Here is a 15692-nt window from a genome sequence, read left to right as displayed (position 1 = left end):
AAACCTTCATAACCTTTGTAGTATTTCACTGATCGGAACGAAACTTATTTGACTTGCAGCCGAGGAGAATGGTGAGCAAGGTGGCGAAAAATCTTAGCTCTATGAGGTATCGTTTTTGCGCAAATTTAAAAACAACGCAGACCGGAAGCGGTCAAGATGAGAGTTTTAATAATAGTATAGATAGATAGATGAGTGGAGAGTGGATGTGTGAGGAATGACCGGGGTGGAGAGTGAAAGGGTGGAGGGGTGTTGAGTGGATTGGTGGAGGGTGAATGGGTGGATGGTGAATGGGTAGAGGGAGAGAGGGCTTGAGAGGTTTTTGGTGCTCCATTCTCCAGGCTGAGGAAGGACTGAGGAAATGTGTTCTCCTTCCAACAGAGTATTTGTCTGGCTGATGTAAATCCCTACATCCTGTGTCCTATCTGCGGAGGCTATTTCATCGATGCCACGACCATCACGGAGTGCCTGCACACATGTGAGTATTTACACTGTTACACACGGGTCAGTGGGAGCCTATTGCCCATGGCATCTTCTCCATCAACAGCTCTTTGTTTGTGGGCACATGGGTGCCAGTGTCTGCTGTTGGCTGTCTGTGGCCGACCGTCTTCAATTCAGTTAATTGTCACGTACACTGAGGTACAGTGAAAAGCTTTTTGTTGCATGTTAACCAGTCAGCAAAAAGACAATACATGATTACAATTGTACCGTTCACAATGTATAGATGCATGATAAGGGAGTGTCACAGTTGAGTTGAGAAATGTTGCAGTAGGAGTAGAGATTTAAGAGTGGAGCGATGGTGAAATGCATTTGTAGATCTACTGTGGCTAGCACGCAAATAGTCGCTTCCAGGTAATGGTTCTGTAGTAATCCACGAGTTGTGAATAAAACTATCTTTATAGGCAAATGCAACTTTTAAACACGTGCATTAAATGAGAGCTCAAGCAAAGTCCCTGCTGTTGCTGTAGGACACACCCGTTGACTGATGACGTTCTTCACCCCCAACTCCCACCAAATTCAGTCACGTGACCGTCCTAGCTGTACTGTCGAGGCTCAACCACCAGATGGCACCACATGATCCCCCTCCACAACCGGAGGAATGAAAACGAGCAGGGAGACGAACGAGGCGACCTGAACTCGTACACACACAAGCGGCAAAGATGAAGGCGGAAGCTGGCGGGATGGCCGGCGCCCTCCGACGACGAGGCTGGGCCACCTAGACTGGCTGACTAATGTCCAAATGAACCGGCTTAAGGCAAGCCACCGACATGTCCAGCACAAAAGTCGAGGTGCCGTGCCGCAACCCGGAAAGGACCCTCATATGGTCGTTGCAGCGGCATCCGATGAGCATCACGATGCAGGAGAACATATGGGCGGTCCTTGAGAACAGACGGAACGTGTGAGGGAGCAAGACCATGACGGGACGTCGGAACAGAAGAGAGCGTGCCCAACTTCTCCCGGAGACGCACCAGCATGGATGAGGGCGGCTCCTGCTGCCCATGCGCCGACGGAATGAAATCCCCGGAACGGTAAGCGGGGCGCCATACACCAACTCAGCAGACAAAGTCTCCAGGTTCTCCTTCGGGGCAGTGCGGATTCCCAACAGAAACCACGGCAACTCGTCCATCCAATCCGGACCTGTGAGCCGCGCCTTCAAGGAGGCCTTCAGGTGGCGGTGAAACCACTCGACCAAACCGTTGGATTGCAGGTGGTAGGCCGTGGTGTGATGTAGCTGAGGTCCCAACAGCCGGGTCATGGCAGACCTCAACTCGAAGGTGAACCGCGCACCCCTGTCGGACGAGATGTCCACCGGAAAACTGAAACGGGCGGTCCAGTGGGCAGCGAGGGCAGCAGAGGTATCAGAGAGCGGGACATCCTCCGCACCGCGTGAAGCGATCCACAACGGTGAGAAGATGAGTGACACCCCTGGACGGGGACAACGGTCTCACGATGTCAATGTGAATATGATCAAACCACCGGTGAGGTAAAGCAAAATCCTGCAAGGGCACCTTGACGTGACGCTAGACCTTGGATGCCTGACAGGGAATACATGCCCTGGCCCAGTTAAATTTCTGACCTCAGGAAATAACGAAAATGTAAAATGGCCAGATAAAGCACAAGGAGCTCATGATCACAAACACTGTATTTCTGCTCAGTTGATGACTGAAAAAGGCAAGGGGCTGCCAGCGTCCATCAATCAGCACGCGAACCCCCCCTCCCCCCACAGCGGTGTCAGACACATCAACCGTCAGGGCGATCGGGGAACAGCCCGCGGATGAACCAGCATCGTCGCCCACTTTCGCGCTGTCGAAAACGGCCGTGGCCTCATCATCCCACACGAGGTCCCTGCTGCTTGCTGGCCATGAACTTAAACATTGGACGCATGATCCAAGCAGCCACTGGCACGAAACGATGATAAAAGTTCACCATGCCCACGAACTCCTGGAGCCCTCTCACCGTGGACGGCCGAGGAAACTGATAAACGGCCTCAACCTTGCCCAGGAGCGGGACTGCACCATGCCAAGGAAATTGATGGAACTGAGACCCTAAAGTGTCTCGAGGCTGGAGGCCTTGTGGGGATTACCACAATGGTGCCACGACAGCCGACCGGTACCCTGTTCCTCACATCCAGGACTGACACTTAGCCAGTTTGATGGTCAGGTCATGCTGGCTGAGCCGCTGACAGAACAACCGGAGATAAGAGCAGTGCCCTGGCGAGAGCGACTGGCAAAGAGGATATCGTCCAAGTAAATAAACAGGAAATCCAAACCACGCCCATGTCCATCAGTCGCTGGAAAGCGCTCATGTGGCCGAACGGCATCCGCTGGAACTCAAACAGCCCAAAAGGGGTGATGATAGCTGTCTTAGTACGTTGTCCGGATGGACCGGAATCTGGTGATAGCCCCGAACCATGTCGACCTTAGAAAAAAACTTGGCGCCGTCCAGATGAGCCATGAAGTCCTGGATGTGAGGAACAGGGTACCGGTGGGCTGTCGTGGCGTCATTGAGACGGCGGTAATCCCCACAAGGCCTCCAGCCCCCAGACACTTTAGGGACCATATGAAGCGGAGAGGCCCACAGGCTGTCTGAACGATTCGCCTCCATCTGACGGAACTTGTACTTGGCAATGTGGAGCTTGTTGGGGGGAAGCCTGCATGCATGTGCATGGAGTGGCGGCCCGGTGGTGGGAATCTTGTGCACCACCCCATGTTTGGGGCTGGCCGATTGAAACTGGGGGGTTAGTATATTGGGGAATACGGTCAAAATTTGGGCGTATACATTGTCAACGGAAGACACCGGGTCAAGGTGTGGCGTGGCGAAGGCAGCGGGGCGCAAGGAGATTGATTCCAAAGTCGCAGAATGAACGAGACGCTGTCCCCTCATGTCGACCAGCAGGGACTGTGCCCGGAGGAAATCGGTGCCCAGCAACGGCAGAATCAGTAAATGAGAGGGACCATGCGAACACCGTACGTTCGGATGGAGCTGCCATTGACGGCGCTAAGAAGCCCCTGGATTTGCGCGTTAAATGAGAGCTCAAGCACAATCCCTGCTGTTGCTGTAGGACACACCCGTTGACTGATGACGTTCTTCAGCCCCAATTCCCGCCAAACTCAGTCACGTGACCGTCCGAGCTTACTGACGACGGTTGGATCTATAAGTGGCTCAACCACCAGGTGTTTTCCACCAGTGAATAATGCTATCTTTTTTTACAAGCTTTAGACACACACGTAAATAGCTCAGCTGTTGGACACACCCGTTGAACTGATGACACACACCCCCGCCCCCCGGCTCTACTGACGTTTTCGATCTAACTGGCTCAACCATCGTCTCCACCAGATGGCGCCACAGTTAAATGGTTTGTTTATTGTCACGGATACCAGATAGAGTGAAATACATTTTTTGTTTTCAGCTCAGCAAGACAATCTCAGTACATAAGCACAATCACCCTAGTTAGTACAGTATGCACAGAACAGCCCATCGAGTCCATGTGCAAGAAGCGGCATTTTGGTGCCAGTTTGCAGGCCGAGCTACAGCTGGACACAAAGCCCGTTGTAGCCATTGCATCCGTTCCAGTCGTCCCGCGTCCAATAAGCTGGTTACGGGCCTTTATTAATTCACTTCACATTTTATTCACTTCAATCTTGTAATATTAACATTTCTAAATATTAACAAATTAGTTTTTAATTCATTAGAGGTGCCAGGGTGCACCATCATAAAGTATGCGCTGCCTGTTATCCATAGAAAGACACATCAGAGAGGGGACAGAAAGACTGTAGGGTCGGGGGTCAAACCTCCCTCTGTCAGAGGGTGCAGAGTCAGACCAAACACAGTCATTCAGACTGGTCACATCATGGCAGATCTGTTGCCTCTGTCACATCATGGCTGACCTGCTGCTTAACTCCACATATCTCTCACACCCCTGCCAAACAAAACCTTGATCTGGGTCCGAGATTCCCGAGCGCCCTCCGGCGTCCACAGTCCCACTGGCGAGAGGCGCCGTGTGCAGGGATATTTCCTGACCTCACTCTGCCGCCCCTCACACCCATTCTGCTCTTCATCCTGCTCCACCATTCAATGAGACTGAAGCTAAACCTCTGTCTCGGCTGCATTATCCTCGCTCTACCCCATATCCTCCATCCGCTGAGCACAAACATCTACCATATCAGCTCTGAGTTATACAAAGACTGAGTGTTCCAAAGATTTATTAATCTCTCCGTGTAAAGGGTCCCGGCATGTGGGGAGCCGCCAAGAGAACAGAGGGATTCGGTGTTGTGGGGGCCACAGAGAGAACATAGATGAACCCGGCATGGGGGGGGACACCAATCAATACTTTTGTAACTTTGTCATCCCCCTATACCTGGCGACTTTTGTATTGTATGCAAAACAAATAATTTTATTGTACCTAGTATATAATAAATAATCATTCATTCATTCATTTCAACTTCCACTTCCTCAAACTTAACTATCTCCCTTGTCCTGGCTGTGCGGTCTGTGGAAACATTCTTTGCTGTTTACCTCATCAGTCCGGATTCTGAATGTTTGACAAGCAGCTTCTGGCCTCTGAAGTTTGGGCCCTGTCTCTCAGTTGTTCATCTGGCTCGGCCCCACACCAGGAGTCAGCCTGTCACTCTCTGTGCCAGGCATTAGTTGTTGTGAGTTTGGGGTCATTACTCTCCCGTGTGTGTGGCTGGGATTTCTTCCCTTGAGGGAAACGTGTTTGTCATGCCAGTGTAGCTTCATTGCAAGTCCCCACCTTGTGTCTCTGCAGTCTGTAAGAGCTGCATCGTGAAACATTTTGACTACAGCAACCGCTGTCCCAAGTGCAACATCACCGTTCACCAGACACAGCCACTGTACAACATCAGGTGAGTGGGGAGCAGGGAGAAGGTGGGGAGGGGTGGGGAGCCGGGGGAAGGGGGGTGGTGAGTGGGAAGCAGGAAGTGGGCGGACCGTGGGGAGCAGGGAGAGCTCGATGGTTGGGGAGCAGGGAGCGGGCGGTGAATGGGGGGAGGTTGGTGAATGGGGAAGTGGGCGAAGGACGCATGGACTACTGGTCATGGGAGTGAAATCATGGGCTCACTTGGGGATCATTAGGTTGAGGGGGCAAAGGGATGTTAGTGAGGAGGGGCGTGAGTGTTTTGTGTGTGGTTATGGGAGTGACACTGAGTGGGAGGGTTAATGGGAAGTCTGATCAGGGAGGCCATTGGGAGGTCAGTGAGGGATGTTACCTGTCCACTCTTCAATCCTTCTGTCTTCTCATCACTGGCCTTTGACCAACTATCTATCAACCCCCCTCACCTGTATCAACCTATTATATCCCAGGCTTTGTCCTGCCCCTCCTCTCTTCTAGTTTGCTTCCCCCTCTCAACTCCCCACCATCAGTATGATGAAGGGTCCTGACCTGAAAGGTCATCTACCCTCGTTCTGCACAGAAGCAGCCTTACCGACTGAGTTATTCCAGCACTTTGTTTTATTTTGTAAAGCAGCATCTACCGATTGTTGCGTCTCCAAGTTATCAGGTGATGTGGGTATGGTTGGATGCATTCAGTGAAGTTCCTTGAAATCTCCAATTTTACATAACTAAACTACAAACAAACCCCCCTCTCTTTGTCCCATATGAATTTGTACCCATTTCTCCCCTTCCACCTCTATTCCTCTCTCTGGCTTCACAATTTGCACCCAATATATATCCTTGTCTCATACGTTTTATCTTTTCATCCCTGGCCTTTGTCCATCTATCTGCCCATCAAAACCACTCCCTCATCTGTATCCACCTATCACTTGCTAAGCTTTGTCCTGCTCCCCCTTCCAACTTTCTCCCCCCCCCCCCCACCTCTACAAACAGTTTCTAGATGGGTCCCCTCCAAAACATCACCTATCTGTGTTCGCCAGAGATACTGCCTGACCCATTGAATGGTCGCGATCCGAAATGTTGCCTATTTCCTTCGCTCCATAGATGCTTCCTCACCCGCTGAGTTTCTCCAGCATTTTTGTCTACCATTGAGTTAGTACAGTACTTTGTGGGTGTTTTTCTGGTGAATCTCTTTTACACCATCCCAGCGCCACCATGTCCTTCCATAGTGCAGTGACCAGGTGTCTTCGTGGTATTCAGCTGTAGCTGATCCATCATCAGATGACATAGAGCACTGCCTCCAGCTGACTGAGGCATGTATCTTGGTCTCTGTATCGGGTCTGAAGAAGCGTCTCGAACCAAAACGTTACCCAGTCCTTCTATCCAGAGATGCTGCCTGTCCCGCTGAGTTACTTCAACATTTTGTGCCTATCTCCAGGATCCATTTGCTGCCTTCACACCCCCGCCATTGCTCTGTGCTGCCCTGCAGGCAGCGATGCTTGGACATGTACACAAGGCTCCTCAGGTCTTCGATGCAGGTGACCCCACATTACAGCAGTCTATACAATTATTGTCTGTCAAAGGTTATGGGCAGAGGGCAGGAGAATGGGGTTAAGAGAGGAAAAAAAGATTAGCCATGATTGAATGGTGGAGTAGACTCAAGGGGCCAAATTCTGCTGCTGTGACTTATGAACTTATGAACTTATGGACTAATCTTGCACCTCCATCTCCTGATCCTGCACTCCTGTGATGTTCTGATTTGCCTTCCTTGGATGTGGATGCCCGCCAACCCCCCTCCCCTCTCTCCCCCCCCTCCCCCCCCCCCCCCCCCCCCCCCCCCCCCCACCCCTCATCCCCTCCCCTCCTCCTCCTCCTGCAGTTTTGTTCCCTCGGGATAACGTGTTGTTTCCTCGTAGGCTGGACAGAAAGCTGCAAGATATTGTTTACAAGCTGGTGCCCAACCTGGAGAGCAGTAAGTACAGGATGCTCGCTGAGGCAGGGTGCAGACAGTGGGCCCTTTGGGAGTCAGGGGCAGGGTGAGGACGTGCAGTCACAGTCAGTGTGGGCAGCACACAGTGTGGGGCACATCCCAGCCCAGCGCACCGTCGGCAATACAATACAATACCTTTTATTTGTCATTTGAACCTCACATGAGGTTCAAACGAAATTTGGTTTCTGCAGCCATACAAGAAAAGAACCAAGACACACACCAACACAATTCACACAAACATCCATCACAGTGAGTCTCCTCCTCACTGTGATGGAAGGCAAAGTCTTATCTCTCCCCTGCTCTCCATTCCTCTCCCGAAGTCGAGGTCAAAGCCCCTGGCGGGCGCTAGCAAGTCCGCGGCCACTCAAAGCCACGCCGGGCGATTTAAGGCCCTGCCCCGGGTCTTGATGTTGGAGCCCCCGGCGGGCGCTAGCAAGTCCGCGGCAATTTAAAGCCGCGCCGGGCGTTGTAAAGCCCCACTCCAGGTCACTCTGAACCCCGCAATTCGAGCGGGAGAAGTTGCCGTTGCCAGTGCCCCACAAAGCGGTCTCCCACCGGGGACCCGCGAGCTCCCGGTGTCACCATCCACCGGAGTCGGGTCGCAGCAGCGCGCCGCCGCAGCTCTCCACGCTCCAAAGCTGGCTAGCTCCACGGAGGTAGGTCCGCAGCTCCACGGCTCCGCAGCTCCACAGGCTCCGTGACTTGAGCTTCCAGGTCGTTCCGGTTGGAGGCCGCTCCACGGTGCTAGGCCCCAACGGCAATGGAGACCCGACGGGTAAAAGGTCGGGTCTCCTTGCAGGGAAGAGATTTAAAAGTTTCCACCCCCCACACATACACATTTAAAAACCCGCTACAAACTAAACCCTCAACGGGACAAAAAAATAAAAAATACACAGACAGACTGCAGAGGCCGCTGTGACGTCGGTCGCACCGCCCACAACGTCACAACCGTGCCATAGAGCTGCTCATCCTCCTGTTCCTCCCCATCAGGGGACAGCAGAGGGAGTCTGCACTGACACCACTCATGGTTGTGCTGGCCTGTGTTTGCCCTTGATCCCTGTCAATCCGATGCACTTCCATTCCATTCCAGGTGGTGAAATGGAGAGTGGGAGTAACCCTCAGTGTCCCAGTCAACAGTGGGGTTAACCCTCTCTGTCCAAGTCGGGGTGAACAGGGTTAATCCTCTGTCCCGGTCTGCGTGAACAGTGGCATTAATCCTTGCTATCCCAGTCTGGGTAAACAGTGGGGTTAACCCTTGCTATCATAGTCTGCATGGCCTGGAGAAAGGCTTTCATCCAGTCTGTTTGACCCAAACAGCCTTCGGTGGACTTGGACTTTCACAGTCTAATTGTTGTGAAGTTACACTCGTGTATTCACAGACTGATATGAGCTGCTTTGATTCCAGGTGAGAAAATACGGCTTCATGAGTTCTACCATGAGAGAGGGCTTGAGGTTCCCAAGCCGGGTGAGTTATAGAGTTACACACTCACAGTTGTACAGCCCGGCACATCCATGCTGACCTTTACACCCATCTGCACTAGTCCTATTTGCCCACATTTGGATCATACCGTGTGCCTTGCCTGTTCCAGTGCTAAATGCCATCTCCCCTGGCAGTGCATTCCAGGCATCAAACCCTGTCTGTGTAAAGCACCCCTCAGATCCCTTTAAAAACGTCTTGCTCTCAGCACCAGTGCTGTCTAGTTTTTGACACCCCTACCATGAGAACACGAATCCTACCCATGTGTGCTTTTACCAGGCCAGATCCAGACTTCGCCCGTAATAGCGACTGTAGCACCGTCTGCACCAGCCTAGTTGTTCCCTCACCCGTCGAGCCCAGAACTGAAAGCTGCGTCACTGCAGCCAATGTTGCAGCTTGCCTTGCCATGCGGCGGGCCGGCCTGAACCACTGCTGGGGTTTGCACGTTGGGAGCTCCAGACCTGAATGCTGAAAGCTGCGTCACTGCGGCCAGCATTGGAGCTTGCCTCTCCCTGCAGCGGGGCGTTCTGAAGGCCGCATGGCATTGGAGCTTGCTTCGACCTGCAGTGGGCCACTCTGCAGTGTCCCAGGGCCTGGAGCTCCAGTGTTCCTGCGGACAGCATTACTGTGGACAGCATTGGAGCTTGCCTCTCCCTGCAGTGGGCCGGTCTGTGACCCTGCAGTGGGCCGGTCTGTGACACTGCTGGTGTCCCAGGGCCGGTGCCTCCAGCTTGGCCAGTCTGTGGTGCTGCCACTTGGTGCAGCAAAAGCCTGGGCTGAGTCCTAGAATGTGTGACCTCAGCATCTATCTAAGAACGTCCTGTTCTGTTCCACACATTACTCTTGGTTATTTCACCTGAGAACAGGTTCAGCTTCCACAGGTAACATTGTCTGCTCTCCAGTTGTGCAGGTGCCCATCAGTGGCAAAGGGAGTCGTATCCGACCGCTGGGTAAGAAGCTGCCGCTGTCCGTGACCCCACCGGCCGAACCCACGCCGCAACTCGATATCTCCCTGGTGCTCGAATTTATTGGGTGAGTCACCTCTCGCGCATCAGCCCACAGTCAGGCAGGGTGTTATCTTTGGATAGAAGGAATGTGTGACGTTTCGGGTCGAGGCCCTTCTTCTGTCTGAAGAAGGGTCTCGACCCGAAACATCACCCATTCCTTCTATCCAGAATTGCTGCCTGTCCCGCTGATTTATTCCAGCATTTTGTGTCTTTATCTTCGGTGTATACCAGCATCTGCAGTTCCTTCCAGCGGTGTGTTACCTTAACTGCAACAGCACTTGAGTAAACAGTGGAGGTGTCTCTCCAGTGTATATCCGGCTGTGGTTAGACCCACTGGGAATGGAGCAGATCCGGTCACCCAGCCCAAAGAGGGATGGACTTGCAGTGGAGCTTCATCAAGTTGTTTCCTGGCGTGGCAGGTCTATCATAGTGGAGAAACTCAACTTATTTGTGATGTTCACTGGAGAAATTCAAGAGAGTCAGATTTAGCTCTTAGGGCTAATGGAATCAAGCGATATGGGGAGAAAGCAAGAACTGATTTTGGACGTTCAGCCATGATCATTGAATGGCAGTGCTGGCTCGATGGGCTGAATGGCCTACTCCTGCACCTATTTTCTATGTTTCTATGTTTTCGGAATCCTAAAGGAGCTTGATGGGCGCGGCTCGAAATGAATGTTTTCCGAGTTGGGATGTCTGGATCCTGTGTTCACATTCTCATAGTAAAAAAGGTCAAAGATCTTTTATTGTCACGTGTACCAATAAAGGTACAGTGATATGCGAATTACCATACAGCCATACTAAAAAAAAAAGCAACAAAATACACAATTACATAAAAGTTAACATAAACATTCACCACTGTGATGGAAGGTAAAAAAAGTCCAAACTTCTTCCTCTTTTATTCTCCCGCGAGCAAAACTCCCGCAGCCGGCGGTTGAAGCCCCCGCATTGGGGCGCCCTAAGCTCCCTCCTCGAGGCGGTCGAAGCTCCTGTGGCTTGGAGCGCCCAAACGTCGGTCTCTAACCAGAGACCACGAGCTCTACGATGTTAAAGTCCGCAGGCATTCACGGTTGGATCTCCGAAGTCGATCCCTGGCAAAGGGATCGTGGGCTCCACGATGTTAAGTCCTGCAGGCTCTCGTGGTGGAGCTCTCAAAGTCGGTCTCCAGCAAAGGCCACCAACTTCTCGATGTTAGGCCTTTGTGGACGGAGATATGATATGGAAAAAAATTGCATCTCCGTCAGGTAAATGTTTCCCGCAAACCCTGCGTAAAACAAGTTAAAGAACACTAAAAACACACATTTTTAATACATACTCAAAAGCTGTCCATTCACAACTGAGATGAGATGAAATTGCTTGCCCCATTCCCCCTGTAGTTAATCTTTAGTAGACTTCTCCACCCAGGAGGTGATGTGTGCTCAGTCACATGGTAGAGATTTGGATAATAGGGGAACCTTGGGAGACCGTATGAACACAGTGCAAGAAAGTGGTGCTGAGGTATTGGTTTATTATTGGCATGTGTATCAAGGTGCAGTGAAAAACATTGTTTTGCCTGTTATACCATGTGTTAGTACATCGGGCATTGCAAACGAAACATAAACAGTAAGCACTATATAGTTTTACAGCTACAGAGAGGTGCAGAGTAGAAAAACTGTGCAAGGGCAGCAAGGAAGAAGATTGTGAGATTGCTGACTCCTGGGTTCAGGATTATGGCATTTAATTGGAACTATTAGGGAACATTAGAAATACTAGGGTATTGAGGATCTAATGGGAGGGAGGAACTGAAGGGAATCCATATTATAGGTATGTTACAAAACCTACCTGAATCGCCATTGGGAATCTGCCCACAGCCAGGTCCGCGATTTTGGCGCTGTTTGGAGGGGGCGGGTTTAAAACGCGATTTTTACTAGGCTGTACTAATCGCAGATGTTCAGCCTAGTAAATCATTAACGAAAAATCGCTGCAAGACCCGGTCGCAAAAGGTATTATTAGTTTTATAGGCCTCGATAATATAGTTATAATAGTTTAAAATTACTCTCTGATTCCGCAACATCTCGCAGCCCCAGGGTTTTATAAAGCAAACAATTAAAGGTATGTACCGTATTTTTACATTAAATGGGGCATATATATAACCCTGAATATCAAGTTATCTATAGCGAGTAGTTCATTTTGGGCTTTTTATATCCCGCAGTATTTTTCTCGGCATTTGAGGGCACTAATCCAGCGCGCTGTCAACGTTCTAAACCAGCGCGTTCACAGAAAACCCACTAGAAAGCCGATTTAAATGGGCATTTATTTACAGCAATTGAACACTAAATTCCTTCCATTTGGCCTATAAATTAATGTAAATTAGATATAAAAATCATGTTATATTGTGAATTATTTGTGAATAATCTTTGGACACTTAGGCTATTTAAAAATGTTAATCTTTCCTTAAGAAATGGGCCTTTGATTATCCAAGATCACAGCTTTTTTGTAATGTCCATTGAAAATCAATAGGGAACAAGATGCTAATTTCCGAGTATGAAAATGGCCATAACTTTTTTAATACTTGAGATATGAAAGTGAATTTGGTGTCAAATTAAACTTATTGTTATGCTTTATCTGATGGGATAAATTGCAAACTTGATTTTTAAAATCTCAAAATTTTGTAACATTGCTACATATTAGTCATAAAATGGTGTTAGGTAAACTGTTGGGCTGATGGCAGATAAATCCCCAAGGTCTGATGGTCTGCATCCCAGAGTACCTGAGGAGGTGACCCTAGAAATCGTGATGCATAGGTGATCATTTTCCAATGTTTATTAGACACTGGATCAGTTTCTGTAGGACTGGCGGGTATCTCATGTAACTTCAATTTTTTAAGAAAGAAGGAAGAGAGCAAACGGGGAATTATAGACCAGTTAGCCTGACATCGGCAGTGCGGAAGATGCTTGAGTCGATTATTAAAGATGTAATAGCAGCGCATGTGGATAGCAGTGATGGATCGGTCCAAGTCAGCATTGACTAATCTTCTGAAATGTTTTTGAGGATGTAATAGTAGAATGGATAACGGAGAGCCAGTGGATGTGGTGTATCTGAACTTTCAAAAAGTCTTTGACGAGGTCCCACACAAGAGATTAGTGTGCAAAATTAGAGCACATGGTATTGGGGGTAGGGTATTGACATGGAAAGAGATCTGGTTGGCCGACAGGAAACAAAGAGTAGGAATCCATTTCAGAATAGCAGGTAGTGAGTAGTGGGGTGCCGCAAAGCTCGGTACTGGGACGCCAGTTATTGACAATATATATTAATGATTTAAATGAGGGAATTAAATGTAACATCTCCAAGTTTGCGGGTGACACAAAGCTGGGTGACTGAGCTGCAAGGATGATGCTATGAGGCTGCAGGGTGACTTGGATTGGTTGGGTGAGTGGGCAGATGTATGGGAGATGCAGTATAATGTGGATAAATGTGAGGTTATCCACTTTGGTGGCACGAACAGGAAGGCAGATTATTATCTGAATGGTGTCAGATTAGGAAAAGAGGAGGTTGAACAAGACCTGGATGTGCTTGTACATCAGTCTCTGAAAGTAAGCATACAGGTACAGCAGGCAGTGAAGAAATCTAATGGCATGTTTGCCTTCATTGCAAGAGGATTTGATTTTAGGAGCAATAAGGTCCTAATGCAGTTGTACAGAGCCCTGGTGCGACTGCACCTGGAGTATTGTGTGCAATTTTGGTCTCCTAATTTGAGGAAGAATATTATTGCGATTGAGGGAGTGCAGCGTAGGTTCACCAGGTTAATTCCCGGGATGGTGGGACTGACATATGATGAAAGAATGGGTCGACTGGGCTTGTATTTACTGGAAAATAGAAGGATGAGAGAGGATTTTAAAGAAAAATTAAATGCTTAAAGGATTGGACAGGATAAATGCAGGAGAAATGTTCCCGATGTTGGGGGAGTCCAGAACCAGGAGTCACAGTTTAAGAATAAGCGGTAGGCTATTTTGGACTGAGATGAGGAAAAACATTTTCACCCAGAATCTGTGGAATTCTCTGCCACAGAAGCAGTGGAGGCTAATTCACTGGACGTTTTCAAGAGAGTGTGAGGTTTTTTAGGGGCTAAAGGAATCAATGGGATATGGGGAATAAGCAGGAACAGGGTACTGATTCTGGATGATCAGCCATGATCATATTGAATGGCGGTGCTGGCTCGAAGGGCCAAATTGCCCTCTCCTGCACCTATGTTTCTGTTTCTATTATGATTTTGAAGGTAGAGATATAGTAAATTAATATGAATCAAAACCCTGCAGCACGTGCTTCACAAAGGCTTGGCTCTGTGAAAGAAACCCTGGTGTGTGGGTGATGAATCCGTGGAATTCATTGCCACAGAGAGCTGTGGAGGCCAAGTCAATAGATATTTTTAAGGCAGAGGTAGCTAGGGGTTATGGATAGAAGGCAGGAGAATGGGGTTTGGAGGGAGAGATAGATCAGCCATGATCGAATGGCAGAGTAGACTTGATGGGCCGAATGACCTAATTCTGCTCCTATCACATGAATTTGGGTGGGGGGGTGGTGTGCGACGAGAGTGTGGGTTTAAAATGTGAGGTCTGTGTAAATGGGTGGTTGTGGTCGGGCTCTTGCCTGTGTCTGCTCGTCTGTCTCTACGATCTTGGCCGTTTCCTGCTGCCTGATGCAGAGCTCTGGTTGCAGTTACCGGCTGTGGCCAGTGGGTGTCGGCAGAGACCAGGGAGTCGATGAGTAACTAGCCCACACAAGCTCCACTTCACAATCTGGTCTGTGGACCCTGTTTGTGGACAACTCTGCCGGGGGATTAGGTCTTTCCTGTTCAACCTTTCTAGGCCTCTCGTAGTGTCGTTTATCTCAATTAAATCTCCCATAGAGAACAACATGAGGGGGTAATAGGGGCAGCTTTTTCACCCAGAGGGTGATGGGTATATGGAATGAGCTGCCAGAGGAGGTACTTGGGGCAGGTACAATAACAGAATTTTAAAAGACACTTGGACAGGTACATTGTTAGGAAAGGTTTAGGGGCCCAACACAGGCAAGTGGGATTCGTTTAGATGGGCATCTCGGTGGGCATGGACAAGTTGGGCTGAAGGGCCTGTTTCTGTGCTGTGTGACAATGACTTTACCCCAGTTGGCTGAGCCTGTCCTGATGGCTGTACTTTTGTAGCTGTGGCAACAGTTCGGTGAGTGCCTGTGCTGTTCCCCAGTGTGGTCACATCCTGCCGTGGCCTGGTGCCAGATCCTCACCACACAGCGCCTTTCCTCTGAGGCTGCGCAGGCGCCATACACCTTTCCAGAATGTTCTCCTTGTTCACATTCTCTGCTCTCCAGCAGCTGCCCCATTTGTAATATCTTATCTACCAGACTGGTGCCGTCGTAAATCCCAGGGCATGTTCATTACGGTACATCTGATGCCATCATGCTGCTAGGCTCCTCCCGTTCACTCTGAATGCTGGGCCTATTAGTGCAGCGGCACTGTGGCGCAACGGTAGAGTTGCTGCCTTACAGTGCTGGAGACCCGGGTTCGATCCTGGCTACGGGTGCTGTCTGTACAGAGTTTGTACGTTCTCCCTGTGACCTGCGTGGGTTTTCTCTGGGGCCTTCGGTTTCTTCCCACAGTCCAAAGACATACGGGTTAATTGGCTGGGGATAATTGTAAATTGTCCTTGGTGTGTGTCGGATAGTGTTAATGTAAAGGGTGATCGCTGGTCGGCACAGGCTCGGTGGGCCGAAGGGTCTGTTTCCACACTCTATCTGTAAACTAAACTAGTGCTCCCTCACATTTTCTGCATTGTTCCACTTCTCATTGTTTTGCCCCTAATTCACTGTCCAATGACATATTATCCTGATGATGGTAAA

The 15692-nt window shown here is 49.8% G+C and overlaps 1 protein-coding gene across 4 annotated transcripts in view; it reads left to right on the top strand.

Annotated features, from left to right (window-relative positions):
• Nucleotides 1-15692, top strand: part of pcgf6 (polycomb group ring finger 6) — a 39735-nt gene that overhangs the window by 1403 nt on the left and 22640 nt on the right. For all 4 annotated transcript variants that reach the window (XR_008724695.1, XM_055647156.1, XM_055647157.1 and 1 more), the window contains exons 2-6: nucleotides 379-475; nucleotides 5267-5363; nucleotides 7267-7322; nucleotides 8746-8805; nucleotides 9720-9849. Coding sequence is in view for 3 of the 4 variants with exons in the window: in XM_055647156.1 (XP_055503131.1) it covers nucleotides 379-475; nucleotides 5267-5363; nucleotides 7267-7322; nucleotides 8746-8805; nucleotides 9720-9849 (440 nt within the window). In the remaining variant the exon portion in view is untranslated. The remainder of the gene's footprint in view (nucleotides 1-378; nucleotides 476-5266; nucleotides 5364-7266; nucleotides 7323-8745; nucleotides 8806-9719; nucleotides 9850-15692) is intronic.

This window comes from Leucoraja erinacea, chromosome 15 (assembly GCF_028641065.1).
Source record: "Leucoraja erinacea ecotype New England chromosome 15, Leri_hhj_1, whole genome shotgun sequence".
NCBI classification, from domain to species: Eukaryota; Metazoa; Chordata; class Chondrichthyes; order Rajiformes; family Rajidae; genus Leucoraja; species Leucoraja erinaceus.
The sequence above is the reverse complement of the archived record's forward strand: the minus strand, read 5'-3'. Positions and strand labels throughout refer to the sequence as shown.